Source organism: Trachemys scripta, chromosome 2, assembly GCF_013100865.1.
Source record: "Trachemys scripta elegans isolate TJP31775 chromosome 2, CAS_Tse_1.0, whole genome shotgun sequence".
Lineage (NCBI taxonomy): Eukaryota > Metazoa > Chordata > Testudines > Emydidae > Trachemys > Trachemys scripta.
In genome coordinates this window covers 58,527,816-58,552,828 of record NC_048299.1, presented here as the reverse complement: position 1 = coordinate 58,552,828, position 25,013 = coordinate 58,527,816, and the positions used below count along the sequence as shown (strand labels likewise).

Below are 25,013 nucleotides of genomic sequence, written 5' to 3'. Positions count from 1 at the left end.
TTGCACTTAGAATGGAAAGTGGTGAGATTTGTGATGGTCTTTAGCTCCTGGAGGAGTTCATTCCAGACTCAGACCACTCCTGAAGAAAGTTATATCTCCCGCACAGATTTACTCTTATTGTTGAGAGTTCCATTGTGCCAGATAAGTGAAAATGTCCACCATTGTCTTCATCCCAGAGCATTTGACAGTCTTTTAGGTATCCTGGGCTGAGGTCATGGAGCGCTTTGAAAATAAGAACTGAGACCTTGAACTCAACTCAAAATTCTATGGGAAGCCAGTGTAGAGAGCAGAGGACAAGTGTGATATGCTCACAGTAGCCTGTGTTGCTGAGGAGACTAGCTGCAGCGTTTTGTACTAGCTGGAGTTTTCTAAGTGTGAAAGTTTCATGTTCGGGTATATTACATTACTGTAGTCCAGCCAAGTCCACCGGGATGGGAGAGTCTCCTAGCCAACCCGTGATGGGGTGTCCAACCCACACAAGACCTGGAGGTGTTAAAGTGGCTAAGCAGACCAATTAACTGCCCAGGCTGCACCTGGAGAAGGAGACAGGGAGCAGGTCACTAATTGGAAATGGGCTCAGCTGGGCTGGAACAGGAGAAGCTTATATAAAGCCCAGAAGCTATGATCAATAAGAGGCTTCAAGGAGGTAATCTATAGTCACTCCCTGGGAGGAGGGCGCTTGGGCTGGCAAACCCAGAAAAAGGGGGAAGCCAAATAAGTAGGAAGAAGCTAAAGGAAATAGCAGTAAGGGGTTGGATCATACAGACCTTGGCTGCTTGTTATAGGGCAATGGTTCTCAGCCAGGGGTATGTACATCCCTGGAGGTATGCAAAGGTCTTCCGGGGGGGACTCATCTAGATATTTGCCTACTTTTACAACAGGCTACAAAAAAAAAGCACTAGTAAAATCAGTACAGACTAAATTTTCATAGACAATATATTGTTTATAGACTCATAGACTCATAGACTTTAAGGTCAGAAGGGACCATTATGATCATCTGGTCTGACCCCCTGCATGCTGCAGGCCGCAAGACCCTTCCCTGGACTCTACCGTTGAAGTCCCCAATCCTGTGTTTTAGTGACTTCAATCGGCTGAGACCCTCCTGCTAGTGATCCCTGCCCCATGCTGCGGAGGAAGGCGAAAAACCTCCAGAGGCACAGCCAATCTACCCTGGAGGAAAATTCCTTCCCGACCCCAAATATGGCGATCAGTAATACCCCGAGCATATAGGCAAGAATCTCTAGCCTGACCCTTGATGGCCATTATGCTATTCATGTACCATTGCTTGGTTTTCCTTATACTGCTTTATATACTATACATTGAAATGTAAGTACAATATTTATATTCCAACTAATTTATTTTATAATTATAAGTTAAAAATAAGAAAGTAAGCAATTTTTCAGTAATAGTGTGCTGTGACACATTTGTATTTTGATGTCTGATTTTGTAAGCAAGTAGTTTTTAAGTGAGGTGAAACTCAGGGGTATGCAAGACAGATCAGACACCTGAAAGGGGGTACAGTGGCCTGGAAAGGTTGAGAGCCACTCTTATAGGGTCCCTGGGCTGGAATCCGGAGTAGAGAGTGGGCCTGGGTTTCCCTTCCAGCCACTAGGAAGTGGCACAGGGCATTGGAGACACCAGTCAGACAGCTGGTCTGGAAGGACTTTGATTTCCTCGGAAGGGGAGGACCTTAGTGACCTGGCTTGATGTCCCAGCCACGAACAGGAAGCTGCAGCTCTGAGAGCAAGATGGGCTGCAGAGTGAAAGAAACGACAGGCAGAGACACTGCCAGAGGAGAGCAGCGCCTGGCAAGAACCAATCCATAGAGCTGCCAGCAAGAGGTGCCACATGCGGTGAGTGGATCCCATGACATAACCAGACACAGCTGAAAGTGTTACTTGTGGTGATTGCTGTGATGTGAGGGCTCAGTGTCAGCAAAGAATCCAAGAGTACTCCTAGACTACAGACTGAATTGACCAATTGTGGCTATGAACCTTCAGCCAAAAGACATGACATAGTAGCTGCAAACACCTCAAAATACTTCCCTCTGCCTACCAGCATCATCTCTGTTTTGCTTGGACTCAGCTTCAGCCAGCTGTTCATAGAATATCAGAGTTACAAGGGACCTCAGGAGGTCATCTGTTCCAACCCCCTGCTCAAAGCAGGACCAATCCCCAGACAGATTTTTACCCCAGTTCCCTAAATGGCCCCCTCAATGATTGAACTCACAACCCTGGGTTTAGCAGGCCAATGCTCAAATCGCTGAGCTATACCTCTCCCTTCTTCATCTATTAACTGATCTTGTCTAACCACTGAGCCATCTTGGTGGGAGTGGTGTGGTCGTATGTGATGAAGGATAGGTAGAGCTGTGTGTCACCTGCATATTGCTGGCACTTGAGTCCATGTCATCTGACCAGTTCACCTGGTGGTTGCATGAGATGTTGAAAAAGGTCAGAGAGAGCACTGATCCTTGTGGAACTCAAACCATTTTAGTGCATTGCTCCTGTTTCTCTCAGGTGAGACAGCAGTACCTCATGGTCAACAGTGTTGAATGCTGCAATGGATGAGAATTATGTCTGTCTTCTATCACTGACAGCAGGAGATCATCCATCAGTGCTACCAATGCAGTTTCAGTTCTGTGTTCTGGCTTGAATTCAGATTGTGCCAGCTCTAGAGTGTTAGTTTCTGTTAGACGAATTTGCAGTTGGGACCTTTGCTAGTTTCTCTGAGTTTGCTCAGGAACGGGAGGGTTATGTGTGATAGCTGGCTAGTACTGGGTTGGCCAGCATGGGTTTCTTCAATGTTGGTCAGACTATTCTGTGTTTGAAGGTGGGAGGGAAGATTCCTTCTCTGAATGAGGCTGTGATGCTGGTAAACCAAGTGCCAGCTCTTGCAAAGTCTGTAGATGTCAGCTGAGTACTGAGAAATTCATAGCTGGAAACAGACCAGCTCACCTATATGCTAATATTGTTCTAGATAGGTGTTAGACTTGTAAGGATGTGTTTAGATGCTATAAAATGACTAAGGTGCTGCATGCATAAACATTACAATTGCAATGTCTGTATACCATGCTACAAGGTAAAATATAAGTTTGTTTTATAACTTTAAAAATCACTGCTCCAAACTTGTGAACTCACATGGGGAGAGTGGCTCCCCCAGTTCATCCAGGTGGGCTATCAAAGTTGTAGGCCATTGTAGGACAAAAGCTTTGTTGATTGCCCCATCCACCCATGGAGAAGCACATGCAGAAGGCATCATCCCATGAGTTGGAATGCTGCAAGAGGGAAATAAAGATAGTTGACATGGAACCATAGGCTGAACTCATTTGTGTATACATGTTACCTGCTTTAACCTGTAAATAATTCTCTCATTTCTTTTTCCTAGTTAATAAATCCTCTGTTAATTTACTATGGGATTAGCTACCAGCATTGTCTTTGGTGTGAGATCCTTAAGGTACAAATTGATTTGGGGTAAGTGACTGCTCACAACCTAAATGTTTTATGATTTCTGGTGTAAGTGACCATTTATCACTAAATTCAGGTTGCCTGGGTGGCAAGATAGATTGGAGAGCCCAAGGGGATGGTCTGTGACACCATGGTAAGACTGTTACAGTGATCCAGGAGTTCACATTTGTTACTGGATTGGTAAAATCTAATTATAATACATACCACTAGTTTGGGATATCTGCCCTGCTTTTGTCAGTTTGTCTGCCCTGAGGCTGGCACTCAGTTGTGTACCACTCTAGACATCATGACCGAAGCATTGGCTATTTCACTCAGGAGTGGCACTAGTTGTGAATCTAACCTATGCCCTTTCTGGCTTGTGAAAGAGTCATGAACAAGTCTTGGATCAGGACTCCTTTAGGTTGTCCAGAACTTCTTGATGAGTCAATGTACTGAATTCTGAGAATGCAGCTGGTTCTTGGTTAGTGAGTGCAGGCAGAGCAGATGCATGCTGTTTGAGAAGACTTCCTGAATGTGTATGATCTTTTCAGTGAAGTAGGATGATAAGTTTTTTTGCGGTGCTTGGTGTTCTTGGCTCTGATACAGGTTGTAAGCATTCAGGATTGAAGGAATTTACCCCTTGGGGTGGGATTTGGCAGCCTCAAAGAAAGCTGATGGGAAGGCTCTCTCGGCTTGTAATGCAGCCTCAGTATAGACTTTGAGGAATTTGTTTCATCCTGTCTGAATCAGTCTTTGTATTCTGCCATCAGCACTTGAGTTTCCACCCTCTCTCTTCATCCGGCACAGGGTGTCAGAAAATCAAGATAATCCGTGTGGGCAATGTGGAGAAGGGACTATTTGGGGGCAAACATGTCAATGGCGGAGGCCAGTGTAGAATGATAATGATTGACCAGGTCCTTGATTCCTCACTCCTTGGGCGGGGTACTGTTATCCTTTAGCATGCTTTGGAATTCGTTGGCGTACGAGTTAGCTATGTGAGTAAGGCCCTGCATTTTCTGTTTTTGTTTCAAATTTCCTGGAAATTCATCAATGTTCATTACAAAAAATGGGTGAAAATCAGTGCAAAAAATGAATTTGAAGTTTTCTGTGTAAATAGCTCTCTCCTCTTTTCTACTGTTTTTGTGTTTTTAACCTCCAAAACAGCCCTTATGTTTTGAAACACAGTCGAATTCAATTTTTCATTTTTGACTAATTTTGGCATGAAAAGTAGTTCACTAACTTATTTGCTTTGAATGTTATAAACATCCATGCTATCTGTAAAACAGGTAATATGTATGTGATGGGCGTGGGATTGACAGCAGTACATACATCAGCACTCAAGTTATTCCAGTACTTCTGATCCATCCCCGCCACTCTGGAAAAAGAGATGGTGGATCAGAAACCAGGGACACCCATGGTTACCGAGCCACCATCTCACCTTCCAGAGAGGAGAGGTGGGAAGTTCTGGAGCTTCCGATATTTGGGGGCAGGAATTGCTATTGTAAAACCTGGAATTTTTTGGTAAAAACTGAAAACAAAAGGGCCAAAGATGACATATGAAAGTGCTAGGGAGACAAGTGAGGTGATGAGTTTTGGGGGGGTTGTATCTGCGGCCTTGTATCAATATAGAAATCTCCCAGGACAAGGAGTCTGGGGTATTTCACCACCACTGCCAACCACATGCCAGTGAGCTCCTTCATGAACTCTTTTCTGCAGAGGTTGTAAATAAGCATAAAATCTATACATACACATACTCACACACAAGCTTTGCTCTGGTTTTGACTGTCAGATGAATGAATTCAAATGAAGTTGTCTTATCTGTGGCTCCTCTCTTGCATTTGACATTTGCAAAGAAAATGAATGGAGTACTTACTGGCCTTTTGCCCTTTCTAGGTCAGGAGTGTACCAAGTATCCTGGGAGAATGCAGTTGGCTAGTATAGGACTTGCTCTGTCATCCAGCCAGGTCTTGGTGATGCAGGCTATATCAGGTGCCTCATTACTGATGAGGTCATGTATTGTTTGTTAGTGGCAGGTCTTGCATTGATCAACATCAGCTTTAGTTTGTGATGCCTTGTGCTGTCTGTTTCTGGCCAGTGGACTATGTAGTGTAGTGGACCTGTGCAGCATACAGGCGTGTTAGGTCTGGAATCTAGCTTCTTATTTTTGCTTTCCTGTTTTCTTGGACAGGTCCTCCCAATTTGAACTGTGATAGGTAATGAAGTAAATGTTGTCATGGGATGTTCCAAGTGAAGGAACGGTTGTCTGGTTCACCAGTTGCCATAGGAAAGATAGCTCTGTTGGATATATTTTGGAGCTGTGACTTGTCTGAGTCCTGGGAAGGGGTAGAGCTGGAGCAATGTGTTCCTGAAGCAGTGGTGGGTATGCTGGAAGCATGGTGGCATAACAGGAATGGAAATTGTAATAAATGATGATAGGACTGAGCGCAGCAAGAGGACGTGTCAATGGCATCAGACATCCATTTCCTTTAAATAAACTGTCTGTTGTAATGACACCCCTGTTGCTCTTACCTGCTTTGGGAGGGAGATGTAGAGGATGAGAAATAGCACTTACCTTTTAGTCTTGTCTGAGTAACAGCTGAAAAGTGGCCTCCTGGCCAGCATGTGGAGAAGTGTCTAGAGGAGGTGGGCTGGGGCTCCTTCCTTTTAAAAGAACAAATCCTTTAGGCTGCCTCATTCCTGGTGATGGTTCCTGAGCTGAGGGCGGGATTGGGAGAGGAGTCACAGCCTCACTTTAATCTTTTGAAAATTAAAGGAAATTTTCTGAAAAGTAATAAGTGACCGAAGGTACTCCCCTCCTGCTGTTTCTGCTGGTGCTGGTTGTGTGTGGGGCCAGCTAGAGATGGACCCCACTGCTGTCACTGGTGCTGGATCCCCATTGAGAAGATGAAGATTGTCAAAAAAGTGAGTAAGGCACCCTGCAAAGACGTACAAGCTTAAAGTTATGCACACGGGTAAGTAGTCCTGTTGTGGGACTACTCGTGCTCAAGAAAAAGCACATGCCTCAGTCTTTGCAGGATTGGATCAAATATCTGAAATTCTTACAGCCTCTTCACCAAGGAAAAGAAAATACTGGAAAAAGTCTTTAGACTTAGTAGTAATGCTATATCTATAAACTATTACATTTGCAAAATTTGTAGCACATTTCTTCTTTATTTTTGTAATGTTTCTCAAGAAAAGATTCAGAGTTTCAAAGACCAGTTCTGACAGAAACAGACACCACCTGATGCAAGAAACGAGCATAACATTAGGCTTTATTAAAACTAGGTAAGTGAAATATTACTTTATAGAGGAATTGGTGAATTGGTAGAATTCACTTTCGGCTAAGATGGTGGAGTTAAGTAATACTGAGTTAAACCAGAATCTGAATGACTATATATAAATTAAAGGGGTATTAAGAAGTTTTGTGCCTGAGAGTAGCAGTCCATGCTTTCCTGGGTATCCAAAGGGGGTTTGTTTTGTTTTTGCACAGTTTCTCCTAGTTGTCCAAAACAATTGCTGAGTTTTTTCTTTCTGTGATTGTTTGGTATTTTGGTGCAGTTATGCTTTTGCTTTCCTCTGCCAAAGCAAGTTAAGTTTTTTAATTACATCTGCCTGATCTAGGTGGGAAGGTCACTGAACTATTCCAGATATGATTGGCCTATGGACCTACACTATTAGGTCACTATGTTGTAACCGTCATTTTGAAATGCTAATACATTTTTTCAGGATCAGAATAGCAGTTAAAGCAATGTGAACCATTGTAGGCAAGTTCAATTTTAAGTTTATCCACCTTAAATTGAGCCACTTTATTTTTAAGGAACATGTCTGTATTAAGCTCTAAATACAATGACTTACCCGTTCCTGGTACTGTTTTTCAAAGTAAGCCATGTCATCTTCTTCAGAACTCCTTAAATTAGAAACTTGCTTTGCTGCACTAGAACCACCTGAAAAAACAAAACAAAACAAATGTCTATTAAAAATACTTTTTATTGATTTCAATATGCTTTATATTTGGAAAAAGATTTTCAAATAAATTTTAGTCTGCACAAGGGAGAAGTACCCTATTTTACTTAAAAGCAGTACCTCCAGCCAAGTAAGCAGCACTGTTAACTAGGTCTTGAATGGAAAGACTGGTAGTTTCTATAAGAGGCCTCAAAGGAGCTACATTGTGACTACCATCTTACTAGCTGCGGGACATAATTGGGCAGAAGTGACCTCACAGCTATGTCCATATAGGGAGAAATCAGTTGCACAATATTACACTGAGTAAATACATACGAAGTGTGTGTTCAGACAATGATCTTTTACTGGGAAACAAAAACGCAGAGATGGTACTCCAGTGAATAGGTGATTCCATTATTAAGAAAGGAAATAGGTGCAGGGGGAGGGCATCAAAATCAAGAAAATCTAGTTTCATATTAAACTAATGGGAGAGAGATTCTCTGAAACAACAATGAAAAAACCCTTCTGTTTTGAAAATCCTGATTACAGAAAAGTTTGTATATTAATTACATACATCCCTCTTAGAGGAAATAATCTTAAATATTCGCTTTAGTTTTGAACTCTAATGTACACCTTTAAGCTTTCCTTAACTCATCAGAAAGTCAACATTATATAGTGCCTTTATACTGAGTGAGAATAATAATACACCACAATTTAAAATAAAAAATAAAAAAATGGTCAGTTCATTTCATTACCACCTGTTAATTGTGAGCTGGCTTGTGCAGAACTGGAGGGGTCTTGGAATGCTTTTAGAAATGGATGGTCCATGCCACTACTAGGTGACTCTAGAAATTCAGCAGAGGGTGCCCCTAATAGAAAACATATTAGAAAAAAATTAGCTTCACAAGAAGCGTTAGGAGTCATACATGATGGAAACCAAACATACCTACCACTTAAAATAAATTATCCTGATATGTAGTAAACCACATGAAAAAATTACACATTGTGTATCATCCAGAATACCAGAAGAAAATAGGTGTGGTAAAAGAACCAAAGTATGGCTTGAAAAGAAATGAAATGGCTGAGCTCTTTTCTTCCGGTTGCTGTACTGTACTATACAGTAACTACATTGCAGAAAGATCGTGGAGACCAGACCCAGAATTTAAAATATAATTAAATACCAACAGTATTTCAAAATAAAGACTCTACATTCAAAACTATATTACAGGGGAATAGAAAGAATCAGAAGTTCTCTAAGAACCAGTGGTGTAAGATAACAACCCAGTTCTACATATGTCCAATTTTGTACACTGAGTATTAATTGTAGACTTGTAACAAATCAGCTTGAAATCCCACTATGAATTGTGCCTTACACTGGAAAAAAAATCATTGATCTGTACTTGTCAGGCTGAAAACTTAAAATGAATAATGTTAAGAGAAAATAGGAAGATACCCCAACATGTAACTGTTAATGGGGAATCATCAATGAATAGGAGTGTTTCTAATGGGGATCTGTTCTTGGCCCAATGTCATTCAACAACTTTATGAGTGACCTGGAAAAAATATATCAAATCATGGCTAGTAAACTTTGTAGATGAGACAAAAATTGGTGGAATGGTAAACAGTGATAAGGATAAGTCAGTTATGCCAAGTGATCTGAATCATTTGGCAAACTGGTTTCATTCAAATAACATGCATTTCAGTATTGCCAAATGCAAAATCGGACATTTAAAGAACAAAGAATTAGATCACACATGCAGGATCTTGGAAAGAAGTGCTTCTGATGAGGACTCATATTTATGTGTTAGATAACCAAGTGGCACATGAGATCCCAATATAACTCTGTGGCTAAGAGGATCAACTCAGTTCTTGAATATATAAACAACGGAATATCAAGTAGAAGTTTTCAATGTCTTCACTGAATGTCAATGTCATTCAATCAGAATGTACTCTTCTGGATACAGAAATTAATGAATGAATTTCCTAGAATCATAGAACTGGAAGGGACCTCAAAGTCATCTAGTCCAGTCCCTGGCACTCAAGACAGGACTAAGTATTATCTAGACCATCCCTGACAGGTGTTTGTCCAATTTGCCTCCAAAATCCCCAATGATGGAGATTCCACAACCTCCCTAGGCAATTTGTTCCAGTGCTTAACCACTCTGACAGTTAGGAAGTTTTTCCTAATGTCCAACCTAAACCGCCCTTGCTGCAATTTAAGCCCATTGCTTCTTCTATCCTCAGAGGTTAAGAACAATTTTTCTCCCTCCTCCTTGTAAGAACCTTTTATGTACTTGAAAACTGTTATCATGTCCCCTCTCAGTCTTCTCTTCTCCAAACTAAACAAACCCAATTTTTACAATCTTCCCTCATATGTCATGTTTTCTAGACCTTTAATCATGTTTGTTGCTATTCTCTGGACTTTCTCCAATTTGTCCACATCTTTCCTGAAATGTGGCACCCAGCACTGGACACAATACTCCAGTTGAGGTCTAATCAGCGCAGAGTAGAGCAGAAGAATTACTTCTCATGTCTTGCTTACAATACTCCTGCTAATACATCCAAGAATGTTTGCCTTTTTTGCAACAGCATTACATTGTTGACTCATATTTAGCTTGTGATCCACTATGACCCCCCAGATCCCTTTCCGCAATACTCCTTCCTAGACAGTCATGTCCCATTTTGTATGTGTGCAACTGACTGTTCCTTCCTAAGTGGAGTACTTTGCATTTGTCCTTATTGAATTTCATCCTATTTACTTCAGACCACTTCTCCAGTTTGTCCAGATCATTTTGAATTTTAATCCTATCCTCCAAAGCACTTGCAACTCCTCCCAGCTTGGTATCGTCCGCAAACTTTATAAGTTTCAGAGTAGCAGCCGTGTTAGTCTGTATCCGCAAAAAGAACAGGAGTACTTGTGGCACCTTAGAGACTAACAAATTTATTAGAGCATAAGCTTTCGTGGACTACAGCCCACTTCTTTGGATGCATAAGAAGTGGGCTGTAGTCCACGAAAGCTTATGCTCTAATAAATTTGTTAGTCTCTAAGGTGCCACAAGTACTCCTGTTCTTTTTGCGGATACAGACTAACACAGCTGCTACTCTGAAACTTTTCATTTAGTAATTCACTCAGAGTATGTATTAATACCTGGGGGAGCAAACAGCTGTGCATATCTCTCTATCAGTGTTATAGAGGGCGAACAATTTATGAGTTTACTCTGCATAAGCTTTATGCAGGGTAAAACGGATTGACATTAAGAAGAACAGGAGTACTTGTGGCACCTTAGAGACTAACAAATTTATTAGAGCATAAGCTTTCGTGGACTACAGCCCACTTCTTCGGATGCATAAGAAGTGGGCTGTAGTCCACGAAAGCTTATGCTCTAATAAATTTGTTAGTCTCTAAGGTGCCACAAGTACTCCTAAACTTTATAAGTGTACTCTCTGTGCCATTATCTAAATCATTGATGAAGATATTGAACAGAACCGGACCCAGAACCAATCCCTGCAGGACCCCACTCGTTATCCCCTTACAGCATGACTGTGAACCACTGATAATTCCTCTCTGGGAACAATTTTCCAACCAGTTCCACACCCACCTTATAGTAGCTCCATCTAGGTTGTATTTCCCGAGTTTGTTTATGAGAAGGTCATGCGAGACAGAGTCAAAAGCCTTACTAAAGTCAAGATAGACCACATCTACCGCTTCACCCCCCCCCAGCCACGAGGCTTGTTACCCTGTCAAAGAAGGCTATCAGGTTGGTTTGACATGATTTGCTCTTGACAAATCCATGCTGACTGTTATTTATCACCTTATTATCTTCTAGGTGTTTGCAAACTGATTGCTTAATGATTTGCTCCATTATATTTCCAGGTATAGAAGTTAAGCTGACTGATCTGTAATTCCCCACGTTGTCCTTATTTCCCTTTTTATAGATGGGTACTATATTTGCCTTTTCCAGTCTCCTGTCTTCCATGACTTCTCAAAGATAATTGCTAATGGCTCAGATATCTCCTCAATCTACTCCTTGAGTATTCTAGGACGCATTTCATCGGGTCCTGGTGATTTGAAGACATCTAACTTGTCTAAGTAATTTTTTGATTTGTTCTTTCCCTATTTTAGACTCTGATCCTACCTCATTTTCACTGGCATTCACTGTTAGCTATCCAATCGCCACCAATCTTCTTGGTGAAAACCGAAACAAATAAGTCATTAAGCATCTCTGCAATTTCCACATTTTCTGTTATTGTCTTTCCCCCCTCATTGAGTAACAGGCCTACTCTCTCCTTGGTCTTCCTCTTGCTTCTAATGTATTTGTAGAATGTTTTCTTGTTTCCTTTTATGTCCCTAGCTAGTTTGATCTCGTTTTGTGCCTTGGCTTTTCTCATTTTATCCCTACATACACCTCTACCATGATATAACGTGACCAGATATAACACAGGTTCACATATAGCGCGGTAACCCCGGGGCTCCGGCAGCGGGGCTTGGGCGGCGCTTTAAAGGGCCCGGGACTCTGGCTGCTGCGGGGAGCCCCGGGGCTCTGGCTGCTGCGGGGAACCCCAGGCCCTTTAAATCACCGCTGGAGCCCTGCCGCTGCTACCCCAGGATTGCGGCAGCAGGGCTCAGCCAATGATTTAAAGGGCCCGGGGCTCCGGCTGCTGCAGGGAGCCCCGGGCCCTTTAAATCACCGCTAGAGCCCTGCCGCTGCTACCCCGGAGCTGTGGCAGCGGGGCTCAGTCGGTGATTTAAAAGGGCCCAGCGTTCCCCACAGCGGCCGGAGCCCGGAGCTCTTTAAATCACCGCTGGAGCCCTGACGCCACTACCCCGATATAACGGGGTTTCACCTATAACGCAGTAGGGATTTTTGGCTCCCGAGGACTGCGTTATATCGGGGTAGAGGTGTACTTGTGTTGTTTATATTCATCCTTTGTAATTTGACCAAGTTTCCACCTTTTGTAAGTCTCTTTTTTGAGTTTTAGATCATTGAAGATCTCCTGGTTAAGCCAGGGTGGTCTATTGCCATACTTCCGTTCTTTCCCACGCAGTTGGATAGTTTGCTCTTGTGCCCTTAATAATGTCTCTTTGAAAAACTGCCAACAGTCTTAGACTTGCTTCCCATGGGATCTTACTTACCAACTCCCTGAGTTTGCTAAAGTCTGCCTTCTTGAAATCCACTGTCTTTATTGTGCCGTTCTCCCTCCTACCATTCCTTAGAATCATGGACTGTACCTTTTCATGATCACTTTCACCCAAGTTGCCTTCCACTTTCAAATTCTCAACCAGTTCCTCCCTATTTGTCAAAATCAAATATAGAACAGCCTCTCCTGTAGTAGCTTTCTCCACCTTCTGAAATAAAAAAATGTCTCCAGTACATTCCAAGAACTTGTTGGATAATCTATGCCCTGCTGTTGTTTTCCCAACAGATGTCTGGGTAGTTGAAGTCCCCCATCACCACCAAGTCCTGTGCTTTGGATGATTTTGTTAGTTGTTTAAAAAAAGTCTCATCCACCTCTTCTTCCTGGTTTGGTGGTCTGTAGTAGACCCCTATCATGACATCACCCTTGTTTTTACCCCTTTTATGCTTACCCAGAGACATTCAACAAGTCTGTTTCTTATTTCTCTCTCAACCTCAGTCCAAGTGTATACATTTTTAATATATAACGCAACACCTCCTCCCTTTTTTCCTGCCATCCTTCCTGAGCAAGCTGTATCCTTCTATACCAATATTCCAGTCCTGCATATTATCCCACCAAGTCTCTGTGATGCCAACTATGTCATATCTTCTAATTTCTATAGCTTCTTTTCTACAAGAAGTCAGAGGAGATTATCATAATGATCTCTTCTGGCCTTTAAATCTATGGAAAAAAAATCAGTGATTTGGAGTCCTCATCCTATGGGAAGGTTTAACTTGCCCTGAAATGTAATATTTCAACAGATTTTCAAATATGAAAATTAAATAGACAAAGGATCAAAATGTTATCTCAAGTCCTCCTGCACTTACCTATTCCGCTGTCATCAAGTCTCAAATAGCCTTCAGCCAGTGAACTAAAGCCAGTTAATCCTCCCATTGCAGCATAAGGAACATCTTGCCCCACAGGTTTTCCCTGGGCTAAGCGCTCTTGTTTAGTTTCCACAACCGTTTCATGCGCATATGTTGGCTGACCACACCCACAGGTAAAGCAGCTGTGAAATCCTGAACATTTGGAACCTAAATTAAAAATAAAAAGTATTCAGAGTGAGATGATAATGGAGGCCGTTCATTCATTATCACACACAGTAGAGAATTTCCCTAAATTGTTGCTTTCCCAAGCACTGCTGATTTCCTTCCATGTGTAAGTACCCAACCACACTTTCCATTTGGAAGCTCTACAAGAGAAAGGATGAACATGTGGTTAAATCATGGGATTCAGGAGATCTGAGTTCTATTCCTGGAATCAGTCCCAGACAAATCAAAGGCTTGATTGTGCACTGTGCTCCCACAATTTATCAAACAATTTCAACAAGTTGGAGGCAGCTTCAGCTAAGGCAGGGGTGGGCAAACTACAGCCCACAGGCTGTGTCCAGACCGTCAGACCTTTTAATCCGGCCCTCAATCTCCCACCGGGGAGCAGGGTAGGGGGCTTTCCCTGCTTGTGCTGTGGCTCCACGCGGCTCCCAGAAGCAGCGGCATTTCCCTCTCCCCCTGCCCCCAGCTCCTACATGTCAGAGCAGCCAGGGAGCTCTGCACGCTACTCCTGCCCCAAGCACTGGCTCTGCAGCTCCCATTGGCTGGAACGAGCACCTGCGGACAGGGCAGCATACAGAGCTGCATGGCCGGAACCGCACCTCCATGTAGGAGCCAGAGGGAGGACATGCTGCTGTTTCTGGGAGCTGTGGGGGCGGCGCCTGCACATGGGGCAGCTCACAGAGCCGCCTGGCTGCGCCTCCACATAGGAGCCGGACTCGGAGGGAGGACATGCCGCTGCTTCCAAGAGCTGCTTGAAGTAAGTGCTGCCCAGAGCCTGCACCTCTGGCCTCCCACCCCTACCCCAACCCTCACCCCCCACACCTCAACCCCCAACCTGGAGCTCCCTCCTGCACCCTAAGCCCCTCACCCCCAGCCCAGAGCCTGTATCCCCTCCCACACTCCAACCCCCTGTCTCAGCCCAGAGCCCCCTCCCATACTCCAAACCCCTCTGCTCCACCCACAGCCCCCTCATCCCTGGCCCTACCCCGGAACCTGTACCCCCTCCCGCATCCCAACCCCCTGCCCCAGCCCAGAGCCCCCTCCTGCACCCTGAACTACTAATTTCTGGCCAAACCCCAGAGCCTGCACCCACAGCTGGAGCCCTTACCCCCTCCCACACCCAACCCCCAATTTCATGAGCATTCATGGCCCACCACACAATTTCCATACCCAGATGTGGCCCTCAGGCCAAAAAGTTTGCCCACCCCTGAGCTAAGATAACTAGTGAGTGAGATCCACTGTAATGCTCCCCCAGATGGCAGCAACAGTTCTCTGACTTCTTAACCTCCCTTGCCAATTGGCTCTAGCTGTTCTGTGGAATGGGCACTGAGTCACCCAGAAGGAGCAGCATACAGCCCAACATATGCCCAGCCAAGAAGGATTCATGTACCTAAATCAGGGTACAGAATGGTCCAATTGATCGGTCACAGGTCTGGGATTCTAGCAACCTGGGTTCACTTCCCAGCTCTGCCATAAACTCCCTGTGTGACCTTGGGAAAGTTATTTACAGGAATAGATTTTAAAGCCAGAAGGGGCCATTGTGATCACCTAGGCTGACCTCCTGCACACTGCAGGCCACAGAACCTCACTCAGCCACTCCTGTAATAGACCCATAACCTCTGACTGAGTTACTGAAGTCTTCAAATCATGATTTAAAGACTTCCAGTTACAGAGAATCCACCATTTATTCTAGTTTAAACCTGCAAGTGACCTGTACCCCATGCTGCAGAAGAAAGTGAAAACCCCCTGGGGTCTCTCCCAAACTGAATTTTTTTCCCAACCCCCAAACTGGCTATCAGTTGGACTCTGAGCATGTCAGCAAGACCCACCTGAGGAAAAAATTCTCTGTAGTAACTCAGAGCCCCCCATCTAGTGTCCCAACTCCACCATTGGGAATATTTGTACTAGCAGTCACTGATGGGCCGTATGCCATTTTAGGCAGTCTCATTATAATGTCCCCTCCATAAACTTAAGCAGTGAGGTTTTTTTCCTCACTGCTGCCCTTGGAAGGCTGTCCCAGACCTTGACTCCTCTAATGGTTAGAAACCTTCATCTAATTTCAAATCTAGACCTATTTATGGCCAGTTTATATCCATTTGTTCTTGTTTCAACATTGGTGCTCAACTTAAATAACTCCATTCCCTCTCTGATAGAGCAATCATATCTCCCTTCAGGCTTCATTTGGTTAGGCTAAACAAGCCAAACCCCTTGAGTCTCCTCTCCTAAGGTAGGTTTTCCATTCCTCTGATCATCGTAGTAATCCTCTGCACCTGTTCCAGTTTGAATTCATCTTTCTTGAACATGGGAGACCAGTGTTGTATATTATTCTGTTAGATATTATTCCCCATTCTGCAAGCAAAACTGGTTTTTTTTGAGATCCTTCCTGTATAAATTATTTCACATACTTCATGCAAGTATTTTACTAACAATCTAGAAGTCTAGCTAAAAATATCCATCACTATATCATTTGAAGAGATCTAAAAGACAAAAATCAGTACATAGTTTGCATCTGAAGCAGCGGGGTTTTACCCACGAAAGCTTATGCCCAAATAAATCTGTTAGTCTTTAAGGTGCCACCGGACTCCTCGTTGTTTTTGTGGATACAGACCAACACGGCTACCCCCTGATACTTGAGTCCGTAGTTTAACTGATGTTAATAATTCCTGGTTTTGGCCCAAATCCTAGTCCCACTAAAATCAATAGCAAAACTTCCACTGAATTCAGTGATACTAGGATTTAACCATTAGTATGTTAAATCAGTGTTACCAATAATCTTGCATGGGCATGAAGTGCTATTTCCTGCTAAGTTTAGAAAATATACCTGTATTTAAAGCGTATGCTTCTTAAGTTAGCAGTAAAGAATACTGCATGTGTATTTATAGGAAACTAACTTACAGGAGTTACAGGAAAATCCAGGTGCTGCACTGTGCTGATCAGCAAAGTGCTTGCATCTACAACGAATGGGCTGAGTGCCATTTAGTGGGACATAGTGATAGGATTTGCACTGGCAACGGTTCACTCGACAGGGTACACAAATAGGACGATCTTTTGGAATCTCTTCATAATCTGTTTTGTGTTGTTTATACCTAAAAACAGAAAAAAATAAATTAGTACATATGCATATTGGCTATAACAATACCATTATAGTTCAGAGACAAGGTCGGTGAGGTACCAATACGGCTGCAGCAATACTGCAAACAATTATAGCTCAAAGTCATTCAGCATTTACCATTAAAAATTTCTTTAAGGAATTTATAATTTAGATTTCAAGTTTAATGCAGAGATACATTTAGTTCTTCTACAAACAAAAAAAGTGCTCATTCTCACAAAAGATAATTTTCAATCCTGTGTGGGGTTTCAAGTGCTTTAAGTTATACCCTAGTGAAAAAATATGGCAGACCTTTAAATTTGATTTTTGGCGCCACTTCAAGTATATATTTTCAAAGCAGTAGGTGGTGATCCACACAATAAATGTAAATATATCAGTAGCTTCAACGCTCTAAACTCTTGAATTTATCTCTGACCACTTCAGTCTCCGGTAGAATCACAGTTTCAAGCATTAACTGCATTTATGGAATGATTTCTTTCGTCCCAAAAATGCTTCCTTAAATTACATCAATCTTTACAGCCCTAGATTCTCAAGTTAATAACTGGTATGACAGTGCTTTTTATAAACATTTTATATTTTCTAAGTAAAAAGAAAGTTCAGCAGCAAGAAAAAAAACCCTCACCTATGGGTACAAAAACAGTGTGTCTCCGGGCCCACAAGTTTACAGTCCATTCCAGTTGGGGATCTCCAGCTCACATACAATCTGTTCTGTAATCGTATTGGTAACATTTTTCTTTTGTATTCTTCATATTGCTCTGGAGTAAAGAGTTTCCCTCTATCGTCATCGCCTACAAATCTGCAATGTGTAATTGTGTTTCATAATATTTTAATTACATTTAACTTTCAGTAAAATCGAGGGAGGCAAAGGTAGGTTGCAATTTTGAAAATATATAATGATGCACCAGTAAACAAAACTGAACATTATTTTATCTTCCATAATAGTACCCTAGAGATGGCCTTTGTAAGGAACTGTACTCAAGTTTTTAAACAAATGCTTATAAACTGGCTTTAATGGTATGAAAAGTGTCTCGAAGGATGGAGACAAGCTACCAAGTTCCTTTTTACATTGAAGAAAATGGACTGCAAGTCAGGAGTGCTGGGGTCTTCCTAGCTCTGACTCAGACTTCCTGCATGACCTCTACAAGTCACGTCATCTCTCTATAGCAGAAGTCCCCAAACTGTGGGGCAAAACCCCCTAGGGGGGCATGGAGGAACGTTCAGTGGGGTGCGGTGGTGCCCAGGCCAGCCCCCACAGGGGTGGAGAGGAAGCACCACACACCCCCAACTGTGTTCTGGCCCTGCCCCAGCCACATCCCCAGCTCCTGGCCTCAGCCTCACTGCAGCCCTGCACCTACCGCAGCTCAGCTGCGGCTCCACCCCCACCTCCAGCCTTAGCCCCTCGCCGCGACTTTGTTCCTGACCCCGGCCCTAGCTCACTCCCAACCCCAGACCCACTCTAAGTCTCGCTCCCTTATCCCATCCAGGTCTCCCCACCTGCCCCAGGAGCCGTGACCCCACTCCCATCCCTGGCCCGGGGGGGAGGGGGAAGGTGCAGACGGGGTAAGGAGGGCATGACCCTAAAAAGTTCAGGGGCCACTGCTATATGGCTATGTCTTCACTCCAGAGTTATCTATACTTGAGTTAACTCTTCTGACGTTAACGGAGCTTGAATGAGAGCTGCCACACCATGAAATAACACTCAAGTTGTATCGAAGGGTGTATTAGCAGCACAAAGTTATTGTGTAAGCCAGTAGGTTTCAACCTTTCCAAACTACTGTACCCCTTTCAGAAGTCTTGATTTGCCTTGCCTATCCCAAGTTTCACCTCACTTAAAAACTACTTGCTTACAAAATCAGACATTAAAATACACGTGTCACAGCACAGTGACTGAAAAATTGCTTACTTTCTCATTTTGTTTATATTCAATTTTAGTTTGTATTGACTTTGGTGCTTTTTATGCAGCCTGTTGTAAAACTAGGCAAAGATCAAGATGCGTTGATGTGCCCCCCTGGAAAACCTCTGCGTACCCCCAGGGGTACACATAACCCGGTTGAGAAACACTGCTATAAACAGCTGATGAGCTGTGCTAACCAGAGCAGTAACCTACATCCCAGCCAGCTTGAATTAACTATGCTCGAGTTACAGATTTGTGTATGTGTACAGGACTCAAGGGGCAACATTCAAGCTATAATTCTAGTTAACTCTGCAGTGAGGACAAGCCCTGAAAGGCCTTCGGTTTCCTCATTTGGATAACAGGAATAATACTTACCTGACTCATGGATTTTTTAAACTTAATTCATTCATGTTTATAAAATGCTATAAAAATCTATAGTATTATTATGATAAGTTTCATGTGTTAAGACTTTCTACAATAGATATAACATGGGCCTGTTTTTCAGTAAGCTACAGTGTGGATATACATATGCAAATTAACAATATATCAGTAATGTACAATATCACAGTAATATGTGCTAACATATTTCATCAACACCTGATATCACAATTTATTGAAAGTTACCCTCTTTTTTAAAGCATTTTGAACGTATCTGGATAAAAAGTATGATTACCTGCATCTTTCCTATTTTACTGAATGTTTTCTTAAGCTAAAAATAGTGTGCAAGCTATTGCATCATGTATGCTCAGTAAAACAGGAGCTAAATCACTTTTGTGGGGGTTTTTTAAAGTTGTTATTTTAACAAGATGCACCTACAAATTCTTATAAATGGGGACATTTTTATAATTGTCAAAATAAAATGTGTCAACTTGTATTTCCTGAAAAAAATAGTAGAACTGGCTTACTGTGCTCCCAAACTATTTCACAAAAGTTTACTCTTGGGCAGATGGCAGGCATACAAGCACGCCTGGGCAGGGGAAACAGAAACATAATTTCAACTCTCATATTTCAACTGAGATATAATATCTAAAAAACTAGTTTATACATGTCAATAGAAAAGGTACTTGCATGTCAAAATAGTCAGAGACAAAGCTAGAAGAGACAAATATTAATAGAGCCATAACATCAGAGACAAAGGCATTGCAGGGGGTAGTTAGAAGATTTCCCGTCCCCTGCCTTTGAAAAAGAAACATTTTTTAAAGTGTTCTGACATAGCTGCAGAACTCATGAAAACATTCTAGAGTCCTGGTGACTCCTAAACTTTCCTGAGCTCTCCTATCCAGAATTTCAATGACTAATAACTTAAAAATCAGCAGTAACATATTGCACAGTAGAAAAAGAAAGAAGTCTAATAGCAAAAGGTAGATAATATCAGGATTATAACCTCAAGTGGAGTATTAAATAACATTTTTATTTACAAAGCACTCCTCCCCTCTGCTAAGCAAGAAGCTTTGTTGCTTTGGTGTTTCCATGGAGGAAAAAAGTGTTCTTCCCCCGTGTCTCAAAAAAACAAAACAAAAAAGATTACAGGTTTCTAAAGGTAGTTGGGAGGGGACGGATTTGCATGAGAAAATAATCTTTTCAGATCAAATATATTGGTATAATTTTGCATTGTGGCATCAGGTTCCCAGGGGTCTAACAGCAGAGGCTGACTTGGCTGAGCAATTACCCAGTGTCCAACATTTTAATTTAGAGGATTCCCCTACCTGCATTCTCCAAAGCATCCCCGACAGGGATTCACGTTTATTCTCCCGTAAAATGGTATTTCAGCTTTATTAAAGTGTTCCCCGAGGAGAGTAACTCCTGCTGCTTCAACCAGCATCCCCCCATCTCCAGAACAGGGGGTAGGGGAGAGAGAGACTGACCCCCCCCCCCAGCCTATCCCCTAGGGGGGCAGGAGAAAGACCCTGCGACCTACACAGCAGCCACCTGCGCCCCCATCCCTAGGACCGGGGGAGTGGCGGTGACCCACGCCTCAGCCACACCAGGAAGGGCCTTAACATTATCCGCAGCCCCTAAGCTCAGTGCGGTCCCGTCCCCCCCAGTGCAGGCGGCCCCTCACCTCCGGTACTCCACGTACTCGTCCACCGCCGCCGCGCCCCCCTCCTGCACCCGCAGCCGCTCCATCCGCGCCGGTCTCCCAGGCCCGGGGGGCGCCTCGCAGCGCCGGCTTCCCGTACGGAAGCGCCTCCCTCCCAGCCGAGGGGGAAGGCGGTTCAGGCGGGAGAAGAGCGGTTACCCCCGCCCTTCGCGCTCCTGGGCCGTTGCTAGGCTGGCGCCGGTTCAACGGGTCTCCAGCGGGGACTGGCCAACTGCGCCCTCCCAGAGCTTCCCTCCGCCCGCCCAGCGCGGCGGGGACCGCAGTACAGTCCCCGCCCCCAGCCCCCGGTTCTATCCCCGCTGATCTTTCGGCGGGGGGAGAGGGATCACCGGGGTAGGAGGGCTGGTGAGCTAGCCACACGGGTGTAGCTTTGACAGCGAAAGGTTTCTAGTGTAGACAAGGCTTTATGCCAGTATAAGGCCTGGTCCACACTAGGGGCTTAGCTACATTACAGAGTTTTATCGACAAAAATCGACATTCATGGACAAAACAGTGGAGGTGTACACACTGAAACGCTCCTCCCGCCCATGCCGACATAATAAAACCACCTCAGTGAGAGGGGTAGAGCTTTTTGCAGCACAATTATATTGACCACGTGTCAGTGTAAACACTGCACTTGGTTATGTCACTGTAAATGGTCTCTAGGAGGTGTCCCACAATGCCCATCCTAACCCCTCTGAACTCTGCTGCCCTGCACCCAGGTACACAAGCTCCCTCCTTTAAAGGCCCAGGAATTTTTGAAATTCCACTTTGTTTGCTCAGTGGGACAGCTCACATCACATCTTCCCAGACAAACAGGCAGCAAATGCTCTCCCGCTTGGAGCACACCTGAATTGTTGGATCTGCTGGCTCTATGGGGAGAGGAGGCTGTGCAGTCCCAATGCCACCCCAGTAGGAACTTCGATACTTATGGGCAGAGTTCTCATGGGATGTTGGATGAGGGCTACAAATGGGACATGCATCAGTGCCGTGTGAAGATAAAGGAGCATAGGTAGGCATACCAGAAGGCGAGGGAGTCAAACTGTTGCTCTGGTGCTGTGCTGAAGACCTGTTGTTTCTATAAGGAGCTGGATGCCATCCTCAGCGGCTATCCCACCTCTATTGCGAAGAGCCCCGCGGATACTTCAGGAGGGGAGGGAAGAGAGCAGACTCAACCCCGAGGATGAAGTGGTGGACAAGGAGGTTATGTTGGAGGACAAAATGGGACAGGCAACAGGGTCATCTAGTACCATGGCAAGCCAGGACCTCTTCTTGACCAAGGAGGATTCAAGCCAGTCCCAGCACTCTGTCTCTGATGTGTATGATGCAGAGAGGGGGTAAGTAATCTTTTTTAATTGATCCTGCTCAGTTATATGAGATAGAGCTGTCCTTTGCTTTGTTATAAGCTAGAAGTAGGTTAAGGGATAGAAATGAACAAGACTAGCTGTGTTTGCATGTGCTTCACATTCCCCTGTGCAGCTATGCAGTGGGGTGGAACATTGTGTTAATACACACTGAAATTTCATGGGACTCCTCCAGAGAGATCTCTAGAAAACTTTCCTGAAGGTACTTGCCAGTTCTCTGCCAAAGGTTCCTTGGCAGAACTACTTTGTTCCTTCCCCGTTGTAGGAAACTTTCCCGTGCCAATCAGCAATCACTTGTGCAAGGACCAAAGCAGCACATAAGCAAGCAGCATAGGGACCGGGTCTGAAGCCGCATGCATGCAGGAGATGCACCCTTGCATCCTTGCTTACCCTCAGGAGTGAGATATTGGCTTCAATGACCCCTGCCTATGGAAAATGGTGGCAGAATTTACAATTTTGTCCCTAGTTTAGGGTGACCAGATGTCCCGATTTTATAGGGATAGTCCTGATTTTGGGGTCTTTTTCTTATATAGGCTCCTATTACCCCTTCACCCCCTGTCTCGATTTTTCACATTTGCTGTCTGGTCACCCTACCCTAGTTGCTTGAAGTGATCCCCTTAAAAAAATTACCTAGACCCTTTGTCCCATCTTGAGCCCATCCCAGTCCCCGGGCCAAACTCACCATGTTTAGGGCATTCGCCAAGCTGTGTGCTTGCCAAGAAACAGTTAGAAAGAGATGTATTTTACTATAATGATTTGATGCAGTTAGTGCACTAACAGTCATGCTTCTGCTTGTTGTTTCTTGTGCTTCTGCAGATGTGGCCTTCAGGGGAACCTCCTATACACTGGCAGAGCGCCTCCGCCAGATAAGGAAGTGACCGAGAAGGAGCAAAGAGGACATGTTTCCGAGAGGTGCTCCAATCCTCAGATGCTGAAAAACAAGAACACAGGGTGTGGAAAGAGACTATAAATGAAAATTATAAAATAGGCAGGAGAGGAAGGAGAGCCAGGAGTGAATTTTAATGGGCCGAGCCCAAAAGCGATGGTCCGCCATGCAGCTGCTCCGTGCAGCCGATCCTACAGTATTTTATGAGCTGGGAATCTGAATAGGAATCTACGGTGCCTGCCCTGCTGTGTGCCAAGGAAAGAAACAATTCAGGATTTCTCCTGACATGCACAGAGCAGCTTGCCACAGTGGACTGTAAGTATTGGGCTAGGGAAACAAGCACTGAATGGAGGGATTGCATCATGATGCATGTATGGGATGACAAGCAGTGGCGGCAGAACTTTTGGATGCACAAATCCATCTTCCTGGGACAGTGTGCAGAGCTCGCCCAAGCACTGTGGCAAAAGACACCAGAATGAGAGCTGCCTTCACTGTGGAAAAGCAAGTGGTGATCGCTGTGTTAAAGTTGGCAACTCCAAACTACTACCAGTCAGTTGTGAATCATTTTGGGGTTGGAAAGTCCACTGTGGCATCTGATACAAGTATGCAAGGCCATTAATTGCATCCTGCTACAAAGAACTGTGACTCTCAGTAATGTGCAGGAAATAATTGATGGCTTTGAGGCTATGGGATCCTCTAACTGTGGCAGAGTGATCGATGGAATGCATATACGAATTAGGGCAACATACCCAAGTGCAGTGTCTTCACTGATGCTGCGTCACTCTAACACCTGGCAAAAAGCTCTATGCTGCGCAACAAGGTGATTTTATTATACTGGCATAGCAGGGAAGTTACATCAGTAGGAGGAGCCTTTCAGTATGTGCACCTTCACTATTTTGTCAATGAAAGCTGACTTTTGTTGACAAAACTGTGTAGTGTAGACAAGGCCTAAATCCACACTAGGGACTTTTGCCAGTGCAGCGATGCTGGTCAGGGATCCTACCTCATCACACTGACATCACTGTGCTGACAAAGGTTTGTAGTGCAGGCTTGGCCTAATGGTGCACACACAAGGACTTTTACTGTTATAAGTATTCTGATAAAAGAAATCACATCCTAACCAAAATAATTATAGCCGGAAAAGCCTTAGGGTACATCTACACTACAGCGGGGAGTCGATTTAAGATACGCAAATTCAGCTACGTGAATAGCGTAGCTGAATTCGACGTATTACAGCCGACTTACCCCGTTGTGAGGACGGCGGCAAAATCGACTTCTGCCGCTTTTTGTCGGCGGCGCTTACTACCACCTCCGCTGGTGGAGTTAGAGCGCCGATTCGGGGATCGATTGTCGCGTCCCAACGGGACGCGATAAATCGATCCCCGAGAGGTCGATTTCTACCCGCCGATTCAGGCGGGTAGTATAGACCAGGCCTTAGTGTGGGCACAGTTATTGGTATGAAGGTGACTTTTACTGGAATAATCATTCCAATTCTCTTCCTGCACAGAAGTAGCTATATCAGTATAAGCATCTTTATACCAGTATATCTACCCTCACACTGTGGGGTGGGAGTGTTGTACCACTTTATACTGGTACAGATAAAGAGGCACAATGTGAAGAGAGGACAAGCTCTTAGTCCCAGCTCGACACTACAATTTTGTTAGCCTTTAGGCCCCCATCCATGCTGAAGCAGCACATCATGCTATCCATCACTGTTAACCAAATCCATACCCAGGACCACATATGCCTTAGGGGTGGGTTAAAAGATTGTGTTGAGTTCTGCTTAGCCACATATTGCACACAAATAAAAGGACCAACCCTCTTGAAAATTTATTGTGTAAAACAGTGGTTTTCAAACTTTTTTTCTGGCAACCCAGTTGAAGAAAATTGTTGATGTCCGCAACCCAACAGAGCTGGGGATGAAGGGTTTGGTGTGTGGGAGGGGCTCAGGGATGGGGCAGAGGGTTGGGGTGAGGACTGTGGGGTGGGGCTGGGAGTGAGGGGTTCAGGGTGCGGGAGGGAGTCAGGACTCTGGGCTGGGGAGTGCAGGCTCTGGTGGGTCTGGGGA

At 44.1% G+C, this 25,013-nt stretch overlaps 1 protein-coding gene across 3 annotated transcripts in view; it reads right to left on the bottom strand.

The window, feature by feature from the left end:
- Positions 1 to 20,910, bottom strand: part of FAM221A (family with sequence similarity 221 member A) — a 34,506-nt gene extending 13,596 nt beyond the window's left edge. Inside the window, exons 1-7 of one of the 3 annotated variants that reach the window (XM_034760642.1) lie at positions 20,678 to 20,910; positions 17,344 to 17,517; positions 16,508 to 16,698; positions 13,388 to 13,594; positions 8,144 to 8,254; positions 7,299 to 7,387; positions 3,138 to 3,274 (exon numbers count right to left, since the gene is read on the bottom strand). In XM_034760642.1, coding sequence (XP_034616533.1) covers positions 3,161 to 3,274; positions 7,299 to 7,387; positions 8,144 to 8,254; positions 13,388 to 13,594; positions 16,508 to 16,698; positions 17,344 to 17,517; positions 20,678 to 20,742 — 951 coding nt within the window. In that variant the 5' untranslated portion in view covers positions 20,743 to 20,910 and the 3' untranslated portion in view covers positions 3,138 to 3,160. The remainder of the gene's footprint in view (positions 1 to 3,137; positions 3,275 to 7,298; positions 7,388 to 8,143; positions 8,255 to 13,387; positions 13,595 to 16,507; positions 16,699 to 17,343; positions 17,518 to 20,677) is intronic. The other 2 variants (XM_034760644.1, XM_034760643.1) reach the window with 2 other exon arrangements.
- Positions 20,911 to 25,013: the final 4,103 nt, after the last annotated feature.